The following is a 19,493-nucleotide window of genomic DNA, read 5'->3' as shown; positions in this document are numbered from 1 at the left end:
GGTCTACTGCTGCCTCAATCTGTTAGTTTGTTTGTGTTATTGTGTGACTTTGCTGTTTTAATAGGTTAATTTGGATTCACTAAAGTCACACAAACAAACTAACAGCAACCCCCATGTTCTGCAAAGCAAAATTACATTGATATTTGGCTCACATAATATCAGTTCCCTATGAGAAAAGGCTGCCTGATGGCAAAATAAAGCAGTGAAAATATTCTAAATGCAGAGTAGTTAAGCGGATATAGATATTTTTGGGTGGCTGATGCCCCGTCATCCATTTCATCCATTACTTTTATTTACTATATCAGTTTATTACTGCATATGTTTAACCAGATTTTTCAGTTCACCTTAGATTTCTTCTTCCTCATGCGGTGTATGCGCGATGCCAGCTGGATGGTGGTGAGTGAGTCAGCGTAGTTGGCGGGGGAATCGGAGATGTGGGCGATCATGGTGGTTCTGCAGTTGATGTTGCCAAGGGACTCCCTCAACAACATTGTCAGTTTGCTGTCCCTACAGGGCACATTTACATTGTTATTAACAAATGGCACAGTAATATTTCAAAGGTAGGTGACCTGATTCCAGGAGGTGCCATTTTGAATTCTGAGCTCATAAGATACTCCCACATGACGAGGCATTAGTCCTTTCATACCTGAGTAACTATAATATAATTGTGCAACACCAGTGAATACTATTATATGAGTCTAACTAAACAAACTAAATAAACACGTAGCAAACCTGCTGGCTTGACAACACATGCAGAGACTTGCCTGACACAATTACTTATAGATACAAATTAACAGAAGCCTAAACACCGCAAAAGTGAATGTAAAACCAACAGTGGTTGTCTTACCTGTAAGGTACGTGTTTCGCTCCATTTGCTAAAGCCATGATGACGTTTCCCAGTGCATTTAGAGAAAGACATAAGCCTCCCCCTCCATCTCTGCTCTTACTCAGGACCTTTTCACAGCTCCCCAGGTCGATGAGGTGCAGCCTGCTCCGTCCGCCCGACACTGAGCCAACGACAGAAGAATAACCAGGTGAGCACAGCACAGACACTCCCTCCCTGAAGTCAGTTCCTCACGCACAGTGGCATGATGACAGGAGCAGCAAGGCTCAGCCAAGACTAGACGACTGACTGTCAGAGCTGTCTGATTTATTTATGAGTAAGAATCCCACAAACTGAAGTGATTCAAATTGTATCCAGACTGGTAAACTCCCACCAAGATGTGTAACTTATGGTAATTAGACACATAAAAAGCAAAGAATCCCCTGACAGTCAGAATCACACATTCAGCCCCCTTCTGTTGATTTAAAACACAGTGAGAGGGAATAGACTGTCATTTTAAAAATCACAGGGCTACACATTGTTATGTGGGTGACAAATGTAATTGCAACAGCAGCAACAAAACATTAAATTCCTGTCAGTGTGGCTTCAAATCATTTGCTCTTGACCACAGTATAAGACATGCATACAAACAGGTTTCTGTCTTGCCACAACCAGTTCATCCATAAACATCGCAAATAAAGACTTGTCTGCTGTTTCATTCATATTCATAGAGCCATTTTCTGCCATTTGTGTTTTCATAGCATGGTATGGCTCAACTCTATTCTACTGCCTTTTGTCAACTCCGTTTCACTGCAGATAGTAACCCCTCAACCTAGGTGGGATCCTTAACTGATCGTCAGACGCCACGTGAAACCGCCTAACATCATCTTAATTGTGACAATGCGTTAAGTCCCTTCAGTTTTACACGCAATTGTGAAATACAGCTGGGTGATATAGACAAAATCAAATATCACATTATTTTTGAGGAAATATCTGAGTATTGATATTTATCAATTTTGTGACAATATTGTAGGGGTAACTACAGGTGCTTTTACCAAATATTATATATACGTATTAAAGGGATGTTGTTCTTGATACATCTACATTTTGTTAGTTAAACACAGCATGGTTTTGTGGGCTGCCATTATTTGAAATCTGGAAAAAAAAAGTTGCAGTCATTACTGGCTATTTAGAACAAAATGACTGCACACTGTCTTTACTCGTTGTCAAAAATATTTGATTAATAACAGCATATAACAGCATTTGAGCACAGCAGCCTTCATCAGGTTATTTTGAGGCAGCTATGGGAGGTTTGCTTCTCCAGTCTGCATGTCAAAGTGTCCTTGGGCAGGATAACCCCAAATTGCCGCCAGTGACTATTCCATCAGTGTGTGAATCTGTGTGTGTGTGTTTGTGTGAGTGAATGGGTGAATGTGACTGGTAGACGACAAAAGTGCTATATAAATGCAAGTCCATTTAGGATTTGTTTTTTCAAAATATTTTCATAAAAAAACAACCTGATTAAATTGATGAAGGTCATTGTACTGAAACCCTGTTATTAATAAAATATCTCTGGTTGTAAGTGTCTCTTTTTCTTTGTTGTTGACCCATGTTCTTCTTCTTCACCCCAAAAATTTTGCTCTTAGCTCCATGTTGTTTGACCAATCAGTGGCCTGCAGTGTTTCACCATCACCTTGTGGTATCATGTGGCCTTGATACCAATGTGATGCCAACACAACGTACCTGGTACCAAATACTGTTCTGTCCATAATGGAAAACCAGAAAGAGTGAATAGAGTCAAGTCAAGGCAAGCTGTATCATGCAGTGGAACGTGGCACCTTAACAGTGGAAGCTTACAATAGCTATAATTAGGAGAAGAAATGTTTTAACTAATTATACTACAGCTGTACTCCTATTTCACACATATACTAAACCAATTTCTTTCAAATCAAGGACCCATAAACCTACACAAATTAGACTATGGACAGTCATCTGATAGGATTGTTGCTTTTAGATGTTTTAGTGCAGGAATTGTATGAAACCCATGACCAACGTAGTCATATATTCTGTTATTGAGTTACTTTTGGATGAAACTTCTTGTGAAATTTTGTTTGCTTGCAACCCCTTAGAAAACCCTCTAGGACCCCTGGGATTCCCCGAACCCCAATTTGAAAACCACAGTGCTAAACTACATGTAAAAGTGCTGTGAAATTGAGCAATAACCATTAGTAGTCATTAGTTTCTTGCATAAATGTGTGGTGGCAACATGTTGGACCACTGCTACACAGCTGTAGATTTAGTAATCTGACGGTACTAACTTCCTCCCTTGCCGCTCTTCTCCATGCGGTACTGGTAAATGTGCAGTGTGAACAGCATGTGGGAGTTGCGTCGATCCTCCTCATCTGCATTGGGTCTGCTGGTGCTGCGCGCGGCGATGGCTGCATCCAGGAAGAAGGCGGCTTTCTCAGCTGTTGGGGCGCGTAGCTCGCTCTGATTCTGGAGCTGCGGGGGGAGAGGGAGGAGACAGACAGCAGAGCAGGGTTATGGGTGAGCAAAGGAGACCACATAGGGGCTTGAGAAAGAGGACAGATGTGAAAAGGATACCAGGGCAGAGAGGAAAGCAGAGAGAGAGGGGAGTCAGTTAATTGGACCCCGGCACACATTTCTTGCCCATTAGATTGGGTCTCGGGGGCAATTAAAACAGCAGATATGCACACAGAGGGAGGAGGATTAGGAGAGGTAATGGTGGAGCAGGAGGCAGGGGCACTTCCCTCATCGTGGATGTGATGATGGTGGGATATAGAAAGAGAGCAGGGAATGGGGGGAGGTAAAGAAGGTGGGGGGCATCATGAAGAGAGCCCACGTGTGGCTGCTGAGAGGAAGAGCAAGAAGGAGCTTCACAGAAGTGCACAGCCTTTGAAGTCAGAGTCCATACAGATCCCCAAAAAACAACATCTGACAGCAACACCTGTGAGCGTCTTCAAACCTACAGTCTCCCACCATCCCCCCATAGCACGTCTATTGTGCTGCAGAAGGCCAATGATAACACACAGGTAATAGATGCTGATGGATGCTGACAGGAGAGTCAATACAAAGGTAGGAAGAAAGCCATCAATAGCACAGATGGGTTTGGTGGAAATATAAAGCGAGGATTTCAGATGCGAGTAGGATAGAGTGGGAAGTCCTAGGAGATAAAAACACACACATATACGCACACACTCAGAAGAGAAAGTCAAACATGTTTTGGAGAGGAAGAGGTAGATCATAGACAGGGAGAAATCAATACTGAGACAGACTAATACTGTATAACCCGCAGAGAGAGTGGAAGGATCAGCGAACAAAGAAAAAGTAGAGAGGCGGTGGTGGTGGAGCGTGTCTCACCTGAGTGCCACAGATGGGATCCTCCCTCAGGTGGATGCCCGGGGACTGGCCCTCCTGCAGGCTGCCCGTCGACACCTCAGACAGCAAGTCCTTCAGCTCCTCGTCCTTCCCGAAGATTTCCACGGCGGACACTCGCACGGAGAAGCGCGTGCCTGTCTTCTCCTTGCGCTCATTGATGAGCTTGAAGAGCCAAGAAATGGCACAGGGGACGATGCCGAGGCTCTGAGTGGTGCTGTCTTTGCCAATCATGGTGTATGTCTTTCCTGAGGATGTGTGAAAGAGAGAGGGGGATGGAAATGGAAATACTGCCTTGTGTCTGGAAGCTAGCTACCCTCAGTATATGTTCAAACTGAAATGACTTCTTTAATTAAGCTGGGCAGAAATTTGACAAAGGAACAGACACTGACACTGGATCGTTTCAGAGGGTTATTGTATTTAAAGGGATAGTTGGGGTTATTTGATGTTGGGTTGTATGATTTATTTATAGTCAGTCTATCACCTTTGCCCTTAGAAACAAAGTTTCCAAGATGTTTCTTCCTAAAGGGCTGAGCATTTTCCCAGAACTATTTGAACTATTTCAGCAGTAGACCAGCGGTACCTCATGATTTCACCCATGGAGTTTGGTTGGTTTGGAGAGAGCGATATTAGGTGTGTATAACTGTGATTTCCCATCAGAATAGGCTGTCTGACAGCAAAGCAAATATAGTGTACATTTAAAATGATATTGCTTTTCTTTACGTGGATTATTTTCAATTTTCACAACAGTACATTGCTTAGCTTCTGTGCTGATACTCCTGCTGCTTCTCCAGGCTGGGTGACGTGCTGTTCGGTATTTACTGTACGTTATACACTGACTATTGATAAGTACATCATACAACCCCGCCTCAATTAATCCAAACTATCCTTTTAAAGGTGTCTGGAAAGGGAAGTAGGTTGACAAAGGAATAGACACTGACATTGGATATTTTCTGAGGATTACTGTGTTTAACAACTGCTGAAAAAACAATTAATAATGGTTGATGTGCGGCTGTGGAGGTAATATCCAGTACACGCCAAATAAAAAAGCACTAATCCAAGGACCCATTCCAGAAGCAGTAATTCTGTGGAGAATTATAGGTAGTGGAAACAGCAGTATACGGAGAGCAAGCCCTCCAGCCTAAGAGCACTGGCCAGGCCAATTACTAAGATTTTAATTACAGACTGAGCCCTGAAGCTTGGATGCAGCACTTTGCTCCGTGCCCCCGCCTTCCCAGCCTAGGCTCACTACCCATTCCTTTCCTCCAATCTCCCATTCCTTGACTCACCCCAGTGCACCGCTAAGCCAATTGTGGACATCAAGTGTAGCTAACAAAGAGCAATGAGAGTTTTCTTTGGCTAACAAAGGCTCTGGTCTAATCTCTCGCCAGTGGAGGAGCTTACCGAGCTTGACTTGGCCGAAGCAGAAGATGCAGCCGTCTGCACCGTTCACCACAGACTGGATGACCTCGGCTACTGTCCCTGAGCACACCTCCGCCTGTGAAAAACACAAAGAGACAGCCCCAACCCTCACAGTCAATTTACAACTCAGCCATATCCAAGAAATACAGTCAAACAGGCACACTGAGAACAATGAATCCAAAATGATATCATATAAACTTAACAGTTATTTGTCCTCCGTTACACTAAATCACATTAATGGTTTCAGGATACTTTTAGACACAAGGGTTCCAAAGGGGTTCTTCCTATAGGGTTCAGCTTCTGCCCACAATCATTTGCTTATGAAGAACCCTCATTTGGAGAAAAGGTTTGTAAAATGTTATCTGTAAAACAAAGGGTTCCATCAACACTAATCCTAAACCTAACCTTTTTCACCCAAAGAACCATTTTAAGAAGAGATGGTTCTTCAAGTATTGTTGAAACCATTATAGAACTCTTTCATCAAGGGTTCGTCAAGGGTTTTTCTGTACCATAATGTTAAAGGACTCTTGGGAGAACCTCCTAAGTGGGTTCCAGATAAAACCCCTAGACAATGAAAAGGTTCTCTGTAGAACCCCTTCAGTGTGGTCTAGATGAAACCCTTGGGAATTTACATGGTTCTCCATAAAAATCTCTGGGTGTTCTAGATAAAATCCTTGGGACATAAAAAGGCTGTTGGTAGAACATCTGACTGTGTTCTATATAAAACCCTTGGAACATAAAAAAGTTCTCGATAGAACCCCCTGAGGGTGTTCTTGATAAAAAGCCTAGGTATATATAAAAAGAGTCTTAGTAGAACGCCCTGGGTGAGGTCTTGTCGGTGCCCTTAGAAGGTGGAAAGATTCTGGTTAGAACCTTGAGAGAGTGTTCTGGGTGGAACCATTAGACCATAGATGGCTTCTCTGCAAAACCTCTCACAGATGGCTCTACGTATAACTGTTTATGGTGGATTTTAGATGGAACTCCCTGATAGGGTTCCAAGTGAAACCTTCATAAACGGTTCTAATGGGAAACAGAAAGGGTTCTCCTATGGGGACAAGCTAAAGAATCGTTACTGTTCTAGTTTGCGCCTATATTTCTCAGAGTGTATTTTTCATCACTCAGGAGTATGTGCGTTTATGTGTGTTTGTGTGTGCTGCAACGTGTGGCTCATTTTTGCAATCTGTTTCAGCATGGGTCCTCTGGGGCGAGGTTTCAGCAGCAGAGGCCCCTTCCCCATACATCACACAGCAAACAAGGCCTCTAACAGCAGAACAGCTTGCTGTTACTGTTAGCCACCAGCAGCGCCGTCCCAGCGGCACAATCTAGCAGCTTGGCCTCGGCTCTGCAGCGGCAACATTTAGGCTGCAGCTTACTTAGGAAAATACTTGCTCCAAGTAGGTGGTATGATAGAAGATCTGAGGCTCTCATGCCGTCCTACACCAGGGATGACAACCTCCTCCGCTCTTGTGGCTATTTAGAGTTTACTGCACTGTGGGGAAATGCATCAAATACCTGACCTTAAGATATTTAGGAAATCTTACATACAATTATCCCTTTAAAAGACTGTGGTGTTTGTCTTAAGCTGTGGAAAGAATAAAACTGGTCTGCTCCCCAAGTCGCCATATAGTAAACATGAACATGACCTTTGTCTTTGATCTCTGTGGGTATGCCTGCTGGGGGCTGCAGAGGTCTGAGGTTAGATATAGCTGTCCTATGAAAGGAGAGGTTAGATATAACTGGAGTGGATTCAAATCATTCCCCAGAGGGCTTAAAAGGCCCAGCTGTTAGGCCCACACTGGTAAGAATGCCCTCTGACCCAAGACAGGCATTTTTCCTCTAAGCCCCCGGCCACACCCTGCCAGCATAAAGACATCCCTTTGCCCTTGAGAGGCTGAATTCCCACACGATGTCTTAAAAAAACACATTCATACACATGCAAACATAGAAATGTTCAGGATTTGATGTTCATCTACCTGTCCGACAAATTGCAGTGGTCAAAATTTGCTAGTAAACGTCACTACAAAATCAACTGTAACTCCACTCTTTCTGAACTGGTTGTTAGGAAATTTAGTTAATTATAAACCTGAGAAAATTAACATAACAGTGGGTGTTGGAATAAAATTCAGATTCTGGAGAAACTCACAAAAGCTGAAAATCTGACTAATTTACACTTGTTGCCTGTTGACAGATCAGAGCCAAGTGTCCATGTGTCCAAGTGCAAGGTGCAACTTGTGTCCATTCAGAGGGTAAATGTTTTGGCATTGATCTGATTAGATCACTCCTGCAACTGAATTCAATTCCAACCATTACCCACTATCATGATACATTTTTCAGGTTCAAAGCAAATCAAATTTCATGAAAATCGTTACAGAATTACACAAGTTACAGTCGATTTTGTTGTGAAATTAGCATCTATCAATATTGTTTACTGGTGCAGCTTGACCTCTTCAATATGCCAACCACGTAGATGCATAGCAGAGACATACAACAGTGACCAGTGAGGTATCTACATTTCTATAACTATGAAATATAAAATATGGTAATCTGTCCCTTACTTGTGAGGCATCCTGGGTAAAAACAGCATCGAAGGCGAATATCTTTGGGACAGCCACAGTGGCAGATCTCCTGTGTCCTGAACTGGAGTGTGGGCTGGACGCGGGGTCGTAGAGGGTCAGCTGCTTCTTCCTGCTGTCCACTTTCAAGAAGGACTGAGACTCTGAGGAGTCCGCAGCCTCCAGAGATGGACAGATACGCATCATCACTTTCACCTAAAACCACAGAGGAAGATAGATAAGCAAAGAGAAGAAAAAGAACAAAAGGTTGGATTAGAAAGTGAGATAGCAATAAAGTGCATTTAAAAAAAATAAAGTGAGAAAGCATGAAACAGCTGGACTCAGCAGAGAGATGTAAAAACGCATTTTTCAGATTCAGCAGAGTGGAGGAAATAAATTACAGTCTAAGGTTAACACCTTTTACTCGCAGTGAGTAAAACAGGAGAAATCTATGGTAGACATTCTCCTCACTGAGAGCACGGCTCAGCTTTGCGCATTAAGATCATGTCCACTTTGTCAGAGTTGATGGACATCGAAGGTTGCCGTGGAAACACTCAGTCTTACATTGACTGGCGAACTCGGTGGGTCAACATATTGCCTAATGGTGTCAGTGAATGGCAGCAAGGTGCATATTGAAAGTCATAGCAGAAAATGGTGAAATTAATGTGTGTGAAGCACCGTGCTGGGGGATTATCCCTCTAGCGGGGGTTGTTTTTCTGGACCAGGAGCAGCTCACCAGCATGGGAGCGCAGGAGCATATGGCCCCCCTCTTATCCCACCTACTCACTCCCTCTCCTCCCTTCTCTCCCCTCTGCTGCCTGGAAAATGGCAGCTCCACATTAAGAAGCTGGAAACCCACCCTGTTGCATTCTGGGGCTTGACATTCATAACATGAGCTCACAGTCTTAACACATTCCACAGGTCATGGTACAGTTCATCACGCCTGCATCGTACGCTAAAAAGGATGGTGGATTATATCTTAAGGTGATGATCTGGCACTGCTCCGGCAAGCCTGCTCATGTCTAATGCTATTACCAGGAGTGAAGTCATTCTACCAGTTGTGTTTAGTGGCATCTATTACAAATAATAACAAAGAAATTCCCTGTGTGTTTGGTTTGTGTGGTCATGCAATTACAGTGATCAATACTTGCAGATCAAAAAGCTTGGGAAAGAATAATTTCTGTACAAACTCTGTTTAAATAATTAGCTTAGGCTGAGTTGTATCAACAATGATTTATTCTTAAACCCAGTTAAATCATGGTTTAACTTTAAATTATGCTGCACCAAAGTTTTTGAATTATCTTAAAATTCACTGTTGCACCAAAACCTATTTTTAAAAAATATGTAAAAACAATTGTAAAACAATATTAACTTTTTAGCAACAATGCAGACATTGTTGCTGCTGCTGGAAAAAAATGACCCAAACTGATTAATAAATTATCTAAATAGTTGGTGATTAATATAACACCTAACAAGTGATTGATTAATCAGTGAATTGTTGCAGTTGTGATGTATAATTTTTCTGTATAATTTTAAGTATCCACTTATAGTGATCAATATGATCCGGACAGACATGATCACTTCATGAGGTTTCCACTGTGTTTGACACCCCCATTTACAATCCCCTTCTTTTGAAATTCCGACAACACTACTGTATATTGCTGCCATACAATCTGACGGTCAGAAATACATCTCAACTATATCTCCAAAGGCACTGTGGAAATAAATCTGTGGGTGACAGGAGACATAAACGGCTCTTGGGATATGTATAGCAGTCTTTGGGCTCCCGGTCAGTGTTTAGTGTTACGCCAAGCATTATATCAACTGAGCAGTTCCTATATCCAGCAGAATATGTGATAGGGAACACAATCCTTCATTTCATTTCAAAGATTCTTGAAAAAGTACCTATGATGCCTTGTAGGCGTTGAAATAAAAACCCTTAAAATATAGCTAACTCCCTTCCCTTTTCAAGAGAAGACTGTTTCAGTCAGCCTGGGACTCTCCACCCTCTTCATGGCTACACAAAAGGCCCATTCTTCCCTCACCAGTATATAAATATTGCTACAGATCCAGGCTCCATCCCTCTGAAACAATGTCACTGGAAATCCCTTTCTTTCAGTGAGTGAATTCATCTTGGATTCCTGCAGGCCAAGTGCAAACTCTCTTTATACTCCACAGGGGGCTGTTATCGTGACTGACGTGTGCATATGTTGAGTAAATTACATTTGCTATGACATTTAAACTGGGCTTCCACATACGACTGCTGAGTCTCTGTCTACCAGACAGAGGCTACCAGGCGAGCTAATGTCTCAGTTTTATTTATGTTGGCAGAGATCTGATACTGGAGGCTACAGAGGATTGGCTACAGTATTTTCACACCTCAGACTCTGTGCTAATGGCCTCTGTTTCCCTGTCCCTTGATCCCTCAGAAAATGCATTAGTGCAGTTTGGCATTCCTCCATCCTCAACTGTCTATGCCTGGAAGAACTGTGTCTAGGTCAAAAGTGGAAAAGTGGAAATGACCCACATACGGTTGATGGAAACAAGACATTCACCCAAGTTTTAAGGTGAATTAATATGAAACAGATGTGGGATAAGTCAACTACTGAAAATGTTAGTGCAACTGTGATTCTACAAGTGAAAGAGAGACAGGGCAAAGAAACAGATAAGCACACAGATGTGTTCACCAGGGCTGTCGCAATGACCACAATTTTGAAATACCATACTGATCAGCCATCTGCAGGGGAGGACAAGAAACCGCAAAAAATGTGTGAGCTATGCTCATGTTTTTTCTTTTTATTGTCCTTCTTGTTTTACACTTAAATTATGAAATAAATGCAACAAAAAGACCAGTATCTGTTTAAGCTCAATGATGGATTGATACCAGATACCTTGATGGCCGTCTGTGTCCTGTCTTGTAACTTGCAAGATGCAAGTTTTGGCATGTTTTATGTTGTTTTAGTGCATATTTCATATGTTGAACTCAGCATTAGCATGTTGCATGGCTAATATGGATACTGCCACAGGCTGGGGTGATGTTAAACAAAGCTGTAATATTGAGGGACAATCAACTGTATGAATATTAATCCTCAAACTGGTCCTCTTGCTGGTGTGCGTTTATTTGTTTCTGTTGCTGTCGTATATAAATTTGCCTGATAGTCATACCCTGTAGGTAACGATATAGGTACATGTGAAAAAAATGGTCCAACCACAGGAAGTGACCCTTCCTAATTCCCACCACTTTTCACTCTGTTCTCTAATGACAGTTGAGCAACCTTGGTACCTCAGTCAACTTCCACCTTTCCTGGTGCAGGACTTCAGAAGTCTTGATTCATTTGCAATATATTTGTAACTATGACTAGAACCCTGCAACTAGCTAGCTCAGAACATAAAGTTGCCCGCTGTGCAGTGAGGTGAAATCCACAGATAAAGTTGCACTTAGTGTTTCTGCACTGAATTACTCAATTTATAATAAATGAAGTAATTTGCAAAAACAAACAAAACTATGGTGCTAATACTACACTGTGTGCTGTTGAGCCAATCTAAATAACCACAAGCAAAACTCTGTCACTGCGACAGCCCTAGTGTTTGCTTTAAGAAAACCTGAAAGTCTGACCCTCATAGGCTTGGAAGATATCATCAGTCTTGATTTCCCTTTTAGAAGCAGGCCCTTAAGGTGCTCAGATGTATAATATAGACCTCAGGTGCGGGCTTGAGGAGCCTTTTTAATAACACTGATTTTTTATGAAGTCCGTGTGTCATTGGGAGATTTACAATAAATGGCTAAGTCTCAACCGTCTGGATACCTGGCAACAGAAGCGAGCACTTCCTATCCAGGTGGGATCTAATCTTGTTAGGGGACTTCTTCTTCTTCTGCTTTATAAATACAGGACGCCAGGCTCAGACAAACAATACCCAATAAACCACAAAGGAAGAGCGATGTGTTTATACAGCTTTGTTTAATGACCGTCCTATTGCTGCCAGCCCGACTTTCATCACTGCTTGCTGTACCTAAAATGGAATTAGACATCCTGCTGTTAACGTTACCGCAGATTTGTGAATTATAGTTTTTACTCTGTTTCTGTGTTCAGACAGAGGAATGCTGCTCTCACAAAATGAATGAATTTGTGACATTCCAGGAGGCTTATCGGACTACATCTCCATGGACCGGACCAGACGGCACGCTGCCTGTGGACCAGCATGTCGCCACCCCGCATTCTCCCGTTCAAATAGGGGCCTGTATGTTTGCGTGTTTGTGTGTGTGGTTGTGTAGGGGTGTGCGGGGTGGGGGTTATAGGGGCTTACATGAGCAGAGTCTTAATGTATCTGTTGAGTCTTTTGTGTCTGTTCTCACCTTCCCCATCCCTGGGTTCTCTTTCACTTTGGACACGGCTCGGAGCAGGCATGGCGGGGCAGGGGGCGGTGAGACCTGCAGGATGCCGCTGAAGTTGGTGGGGTAAATGGAGGGCTCCTGTGGGTGGAGCAGTGAGGGCTGGTGCTTCTTCCGCTTGGAGGACAGATTCAGCTTCTGAGCTGCCCTGCAGGGACAAAAAAGGGGGAAAAAAAAACATCTTTAGGTTGAAGCTAAACTAAAAAAAAAAAATCCATAAAGTTCATACATAAGCAAATAAATTTTCTTCCAGCCTGGAACCTAACCAAGAGAGTATTGATTTTAAATGTCTAGATTGATATTTTTATGGCCGTGCTGCAAAGCCTTTGGAAATTCAAAGGTCAACAAGCTCTTTTTAGTTTCCAAAGTAAAAAAAAAGTCAGCAGGAGAGCTACTCTGTGAATCCATTCACAACCATTTACCACTCTACAACTGCTTTTCTTCCAACTCCAAACTCAAACTCCCCTACCAAGAAACACAGTGCTTCAACCCTGCATGTCAACTACTTTGATTTTTGCAATAGAAGCTAAAAATCTATAAGTCAAGTCAACTAAAATTATATTTATTATATAGCCCCAGAACAACAATTTATCATACAGTCTCTGTCTGTAGATCTTCGATTCAGGTAAAACTTTCCAAAGAGGACCCTTTTAACATGGAAAAAATGGAAGAAACTGTAAGATAAATGATTACCAGGCACTGCTTCTTGCCTGTCAGGGACCAAATATAGGCTGTCATAGCAGGAAGGCACAGTAAATGCATGCATTTATCTTGATCAAACACAAAACAACTGTCATACACATGACAGACGAGGACTGCTGAAACACTGGCCTCTGGTATCAAGTTATGTCTGTCTCTGTTATTTAAGCTAAGCAATTATGACAGAGTATGTTCACCCGTCATTTAAGTCAAAGCTGAAGCTTGTACCGTACGTTGGCAGTTTTGATCATTTACACTAAAGGGATAATTTGGATTATTTAAAATAGGGTTGTATGAGGTATTTATCTACAGTCAGTGTATTAACTACAATAGATGGCCGTCAACACGCCCCCAGTTTTGGGAGAGAAGTACTAGAACTGGAGAAAAGCAATGTACTGCTGTGGACAGGGTCACCAACAAAAGGTATTTTAGACACTTAAGGCTCATAAGTTTAAGTGTACGCTATATTTAGAATATTTTCACCATGTTACCTTGCTTTTTTGATGGAAAACTGCCGCTATATAAACCAAATATTGTTCTCTCTTGTTTAACCAGATTCCAGTGAAAATACTGTAAAAACAGTGTACACTTAAACTGATGTTAATCATTTTTTAGGTGGCAAAGTTTTTTCTGCTGTTGCAGAAGTTGATTGCTTAGCTTCCATGCTGGAACTCCATTCTGCTTCTCCAAACTGGCGGCATGTCCACTGGCATCTACTGTAGGTAATACACTGACTATCGGTAAGTACCTCATACAACTCCACTTCAAATATTTCAACTATCCCTCCCTGGCCAGCTCCAGCAGATGAGTGGCAGGTAGGTAAACCTGACTCCTTCCTCTGCTTAAGTGGTATCTAGATAGACAAATGTCTGCATGAGCAGCTCTGCTGTGCTGGCACCTAACAGAGCCCTCTGCTGTAACTGAATCCAGCTTTTTGACAGTCCTCTAATTAAAATCCACTGTCATCCTGGCCTCTTGTCTCCCAGACTCACCGCTGAGGAGACATAGATTGGACACAGGGCCAACAGAGTAAGGCACATGTACCCCTTTCTGCCTAAATTCCTTCGACTCAGAGGACAGCAGCAATATCTGTGCACAGCCTGCAGGGAATCTGGCCAGACTTTTAGAGTGGTTCCAGGTATGGCATCGGCCTGGATCAGTTAACACTGTACCTCAGCTGGAAATTCAAGGTCAGGGAGGAAAGTAATACTCAGAGGAAATTCAAATGCACTCAAACGGTTTTCACTCAAGCAGTCGGATTTCAGAGAAACACAGGGGAAGACAAAGAGGCGGTTGTCAACATGAGGGAAAGAGTGGGACGGGGAATGAAAGAAAATTGGAGCGAGAGATTAAAAGATGAGAAATCTGCAGAGCAAGGGATTTTAGCTAAAGTAAAAGAAGAAAAAGAGCATGAGAAAAAGAGAAACAGCAGTAAAGAGCAAATCCATGTGTGTCCCGGTGAGCAGCAGTTTCCTAATAGGCCAGCCTGAGCTCATTAGTCCTGCTCTGGGCTCCTCCGGACAGGACTGGGTGGGCTACTGCCAAAAACACAACCCCCCCCTCCCGCTATCTCCTTCCCTCTCCCTGCGTCCTGGAGTGACAACCGGCCCCCCTCCTCTCTTCAACACTCCCCTCTCCACTGTACGCCCCCTGCAGCGACAGCCCAAGAGCACAATCAGGGAACACACTGCCGGCTGATGGAATAATTATTGCATCCAAGTAGGCTACAGGAGAAGGCTCTCCCTGGGGAGCTGCCTATGTGTGATAGCATGCGAGACGGATCGCGTGACTGAAAAAAATGAGATGGAATAGATGAATGTGAGATGGAGAGAAAGAAAGAAAGGGGAAACTATACCGGAGTACACGTGGCTGTGTGTGTATGCAGGCTGGTGAGCGTGTATGCGCATTTATGAGAAGTATCTGCAGCACATTCATTCAAGATAAATGTACACTCTCAGAAATAAGGGATCCAAAAGTGTTCTCCCGTAAGGGATGAGGTTCTACCCAGGAGCATTTGCTTCTAAAGAACCCTTTTATGAATAGAGGGTTCATCAAGGGTTCTTTGTAAGAGAAAGGGTTCCATTAAGACCCCTTTTCATCCCAAAAACCCTTTTTTGGGGTAAACGTTCCTTACTGTTGTTAAAATCCTTGAATAACTCTTTCATCAAAGGTTCTTTGTGCCATAATACAGTATGAAAAGGTTGGTAGAACCTCCTGGGTGGGTTCTTTATAAATCCCTTGCAATGAAAAAGGGTTATCAGTAGGTAAAAGTCTTGGTGTGTTCTAGATAAAAACCCTTGGAATATAAAAGGGTTTTCAGTAGAACCCCCTTCATGGGTTCTAGATAAAGCCCTTGGAATAAAAAAGGGTTCTAGGAAGACCCCCCTGCATGGGTTCCAGATAAAACCCTTGGACTATAATAGGGCTCTTGGAAGAACCCACCCAGGGAGTTATAGTTAAAACCTGTGGAATATAAAAGGATTCTCAGTGGAACCCCCTGGCTGGGTTCTAGATGAAACCCTTGGAATATAAAAGAATCCCCTGGGTGGGATGGGATGGCCCTTGGTATATAAAACGGCTCTGATTGGAACCACCTGGATAGAACCCTCAGGGAGGATTCTGGGTGGAACCATTACACCACAGAATGGTTCTATGTAGAACCTCTCATAGAGGGTTGTGTGTGAAACCTTTCCAGCTCTTTATGTTGGGTTCTAGATAGAACTCTCTGAAAGGGTTCTGAGTGCAACCTTTAGAAAAGGTTCTCTATGGGGAAAAAAAGCCATAGAACCTTTTATGGTTCTAGTTAGCACCATTATTTCTAAGAGTGCACCCTGTCTCTCAGTCCGTCTCTGTCACCTCATTCTGTCTCTTTCCTCTTTCAGCAGAGATAAATCAGCCATCAGGAGGCAGCTTAAGACACCATGAAGGGAAGAAGCCACTGTAATGATTTATAATTGTCTTCTTGGCCAGTGAGGAGTGCTGTTCACAACCTAAAGCTCGGCTCGTAACCTTGAGCTTTAATTTGTGCCGCACAATGACGATCGGCGCACGTGTTCTTCAATGGAGGTGAGAAAAAAGGATGATATTGCTGTTTGTTTTTTTTTTCCACCACAACCACACGCACAGAACGCGGGGAAATTAATTGCTTGTCACTTTCTCTCCCTCCCTCCTTCTCTCCTCCTCTTCTCTCTGCCTTACCCAACTATATGATCAGTCAATGGGAAATAGGCGGTGAGGAGAGGCTCGGATTTCTTAGCCAACAACAGCTTGTCCACCTGTTCACTCCCAATCTCCATGCTAATGAAGCTGTTTCCCTGCACAACTTGGTCTAAACACTCAAAGTAGAAACTGGAGCATCAGTCAAAGACAGTTTTAAGTCGGTACAGAATATTCACACACTGTATTTGCTGTGTTTAAGGTTTGTTTAAGAAAACGCTGGTGTACTTACAGCTCTTTCCAATCCATTATCTAGTCAATGGTTATAGTCAAAAAACAGACAACTGATAGAGTTCAACTTTTTGGTCCATGTCTGTGTTGTCACTGCTCTCCATTACTCGCACATTTGATACGCCGGGAAACAGAGCGAGGCGGGGCCGCTCGCTACTTGGGGCACGGGGGTCCTCTTTGCTCCGATCGCAATCATCGAGGTTCCGCTTGATTTCACAGAGGTTTGTAAGAAGCTGGAGGGGCGGAGGGAGAACCAGGAGGAGGAGGAGGCAGCGTGGGCGTCATAGTAACTAAATGGAACAAGCGCCTGCCAGGTGGGGCAGGGTGGAGGTGGGCAAAGGCAGAAAAGCAGTGGGTTCACAGTGAGGGGAGCAGGTAGTCCAGAGAGCTTCTTAGCAGGAGGTGAGGAGGAAGGATGAGAGCCGCTGAAGCACCTCCAACTCTTTCCATGCCTCTTCTCCTTGCCAGAAAAAGTTCAACGTTGAAGTTGAGAGATGCAAAAACATAGCAACAGCTTTCAGTTTTCCATTCCTTTCACGTCCAATCCTGCATTCAGAGGCTCTCACTCAGTTAATCCACTGTGGTGTGTATGCCGTGAGTGGCTGCAGGTCCTGATGCCCAGGTCTTTCCCCGAGTCTCTGCTGCTGCTCACCGGCAGGAGGAGGAGCGGGGGAGAATCAGCACGCCTGGCTGGGCTGGAAGATTTCCTTGGGTGGCTGAGAATGAGGAGAATTCCTACTCCTGTTCCGCCTCTCGGTCCTTCTCCTGCTATCGGAGAAATGCTGGCAGCTGTCCTGCCGTGTCTCTCTCTCTCCCTCTCTCTCTCTCTCACACACACACACACACACTCCCTCCTCTCTCCCTCCTCTCTCTCTCTTTCTTTCCTCAGCCCAGCCCCTTTTCCCTCTGACTGCCAGACGAGGTGTCAGCGCTCGATTGCTGGCTGCTCGCGGCGCAATTTGCGAGTACTCTCTTTTTCTCTCTACAACCCACACACACACACACCGTCTCTCACATACACGCACACACATGTATGCACCCCTCCACACGTCACATGAATACTTAATGCATACAGGAGCCTTCTCTTCTTTTAGGGTCCCACACTTCAAACAGATTTGGTTAGTATGCCTACAGTGCATGCATGCATGAGTGTGTGTGTGTGTGTGTGTATGTGTGTGAGTGAGTGTACACTTGTGCACATTTGTATTTTTTTCCTTTGTTGAAGGATGTAATTAGCCAGATGAATGAGAGTGTTATTAATCATAAGGAGTGACGCGCAGATAAGGAAGGATATACTTAAGAGCAGAGAGATGGATTGCCTGAATGAGCGATGCTCGGACTCAATTGGAAAGCTAAAAGAGATTAAAAAAAAAGAAAGAGAGAGGACAGACAATGAACAGATGACATCTTAGAAAGGCAGATTAATGCCGGCCAGTGAGAATGAGTGCAGTCAGTCAATGGTCAAGGGTAAAAAGGGGAATGAAAGCATGCGAGTGGGCGAGCGGTGGGGTGAGAGTACCCTGTATTCCCTGGGCTGCCAATTTACCAGTAAGCCCTCTCCAGCCCCCGACCAGCCAGCCTTGTTTGAAAGGCTGCTGCTTTGGCTGCAGAGTGCCTGCCTACTACAACATATCCGCAGACAGAGTGGGTGTGAGACTTGCCAGATGAAAGAACATTCAGCGCAAACACACACCAAGCTCTCTCCGCTGCCTCTCTGCCTCTGACACAGTGCCCCTTCTATGAACTCTGCTGGATTAAATTTGGAGGCCAAAAAAAACAGAAAAATAACACCCACCGCTGCCTACCTATTTGGAAAGCACAGACAGTATACTGTCGTAATGATGCGGTTTGATATATCACATAACCTTTACCTTCCTCCTTGCAACAGCGCGCTTACCTCTGCTTTTCTGCAGTGTGTCCAAATTAATTCGCCCGAGGTGGGCTCAATTTAAAGAGCAAAAACCGTCTACTTGAAGCACTACCACGTGCTACTTGTTCTCTGAATCCCTTTGAATTTATGACCGTGAACAGTCGACGAAGGGAAAACAATTTTCTTCTTGCACAATGTAGTGTGATGTACGTCTCTTATGAGATCCACGTCAGTTTACTTCCTGTCAGTGCTGTAGTAACATTAAGGTTGCCTGCAAACTTAATGGTTATTTTATCCTCAAGATAGTTACTTGATACTTTGGTACATATTGTCAGAATATTCTTAGTATTTATTAATATTTGTTTGGAGGGATTTTGATAATCGCCTCAGTGTCTTAGATAACTGTTAGCAATGTTAGCTTGCTAGCATCATCATCATTGTTGAAACTCAACAGAAACAAAATTAAACTTACCATATATGTCTTGGCTCGTCTTTTCACTGCTCCAGCAATCACCTACTCTTGTTTGGTCGAAACAAACCCTTTTATTCGCAGCGTTAGATGTGAAAATATCCTGGCATCACCGTTTATCCCTGCTACTTCTTTGATGTCTAACCTCCCTCCCACTCCCCTCCCACATCTAACACCATGAATTAAGAATCTGGAAAGACAAACCAAGATGTTTTTGAGGTTTTTCTTTTCTGTAAAGTTTGAATGAAGATGACAGTGCTAGCCAACTAATGCTGCTGATGGTAATGTAAAACACTGAGGTGATTATCAAACTATCATATCATACTATCACACTAATAATTTACAAACTAACAACGCTCTAACAATACGTACCAAACTACCTGTGACAAGTGAAGTAACTACCTTAAGGATGAAAAATGAAAGTT

The 19,493-nt window shown here is 43.4% G+C and overlaps 1 protein-coding gene across 4 annotated transcripts in view; it reads right to left on the bottom strand.

Moving 5' to 3' along the window:
- The window catches only part of kif26ab (kinesin family member 26Ab), a 98,136-nt gene that overhangs the window by 8,589 nt on the left and 70,054 nt on the right, over nt 1–19,493 (bottom strand). For 3 of the 4 annotated variants that reach the window (XM_084741860.1, XM_084741861.1, XM_084741862.1), the window contains 7 exons: nt 12,548–12,731; nt 8,197–8,409; nt 5,624–5,717; nt 4,205–4,467; nt 3,142–3,325; nt 848–1,007; nt 345–507 (listed from right to left, as the gene is read on the bottom strand). In XM_084741860.1, the coding sequence (XP_084597986.1) occupies nt 345–507; nt 848–1,007; nt 3,142–3,325; nt 4,205–4,467; nt 5,624–5,717; nt 8,197–8,409; nt 12,548–12,731 (1,261 nt within the window). Of the gene's footprint in view, nt 1–344; nt 508–847; nt 1,008–3,141; nt 3,326–4,204; nt 4,468–5,623; nt 5,718–8,196; nt 8,410–12,547; nt 12,732–16,730; nt 17,543–19,493 lie in introns of those variants that run through there. The other variant, XM_084741863.1, reaches the window with a different exon arrangement.

The sequence above is a fragment of the Lutjanus erythropterus genome, chromosome 18 (assembly GCF_056507025.1).
Source record: "Lutjanus erythropterus isolate fLutEry1 chromosome 18, fLutEry1.hap2, whole genome shotgun sequence".
In the NCBI taxonomy this organism is placed as follows: domain Eukaryota; kingdom Metazoa; phylum Chordata; class Actinopteri; order Lutjaniformes; family Lutjanidae; genus Lutjanus; species Lutjanus erythropterus.
The sequence above is the reverse complement of the archived record's forward strand: the minus strand, read 5'-3'. Positions and strand labels throughout refer to the sequence as shown.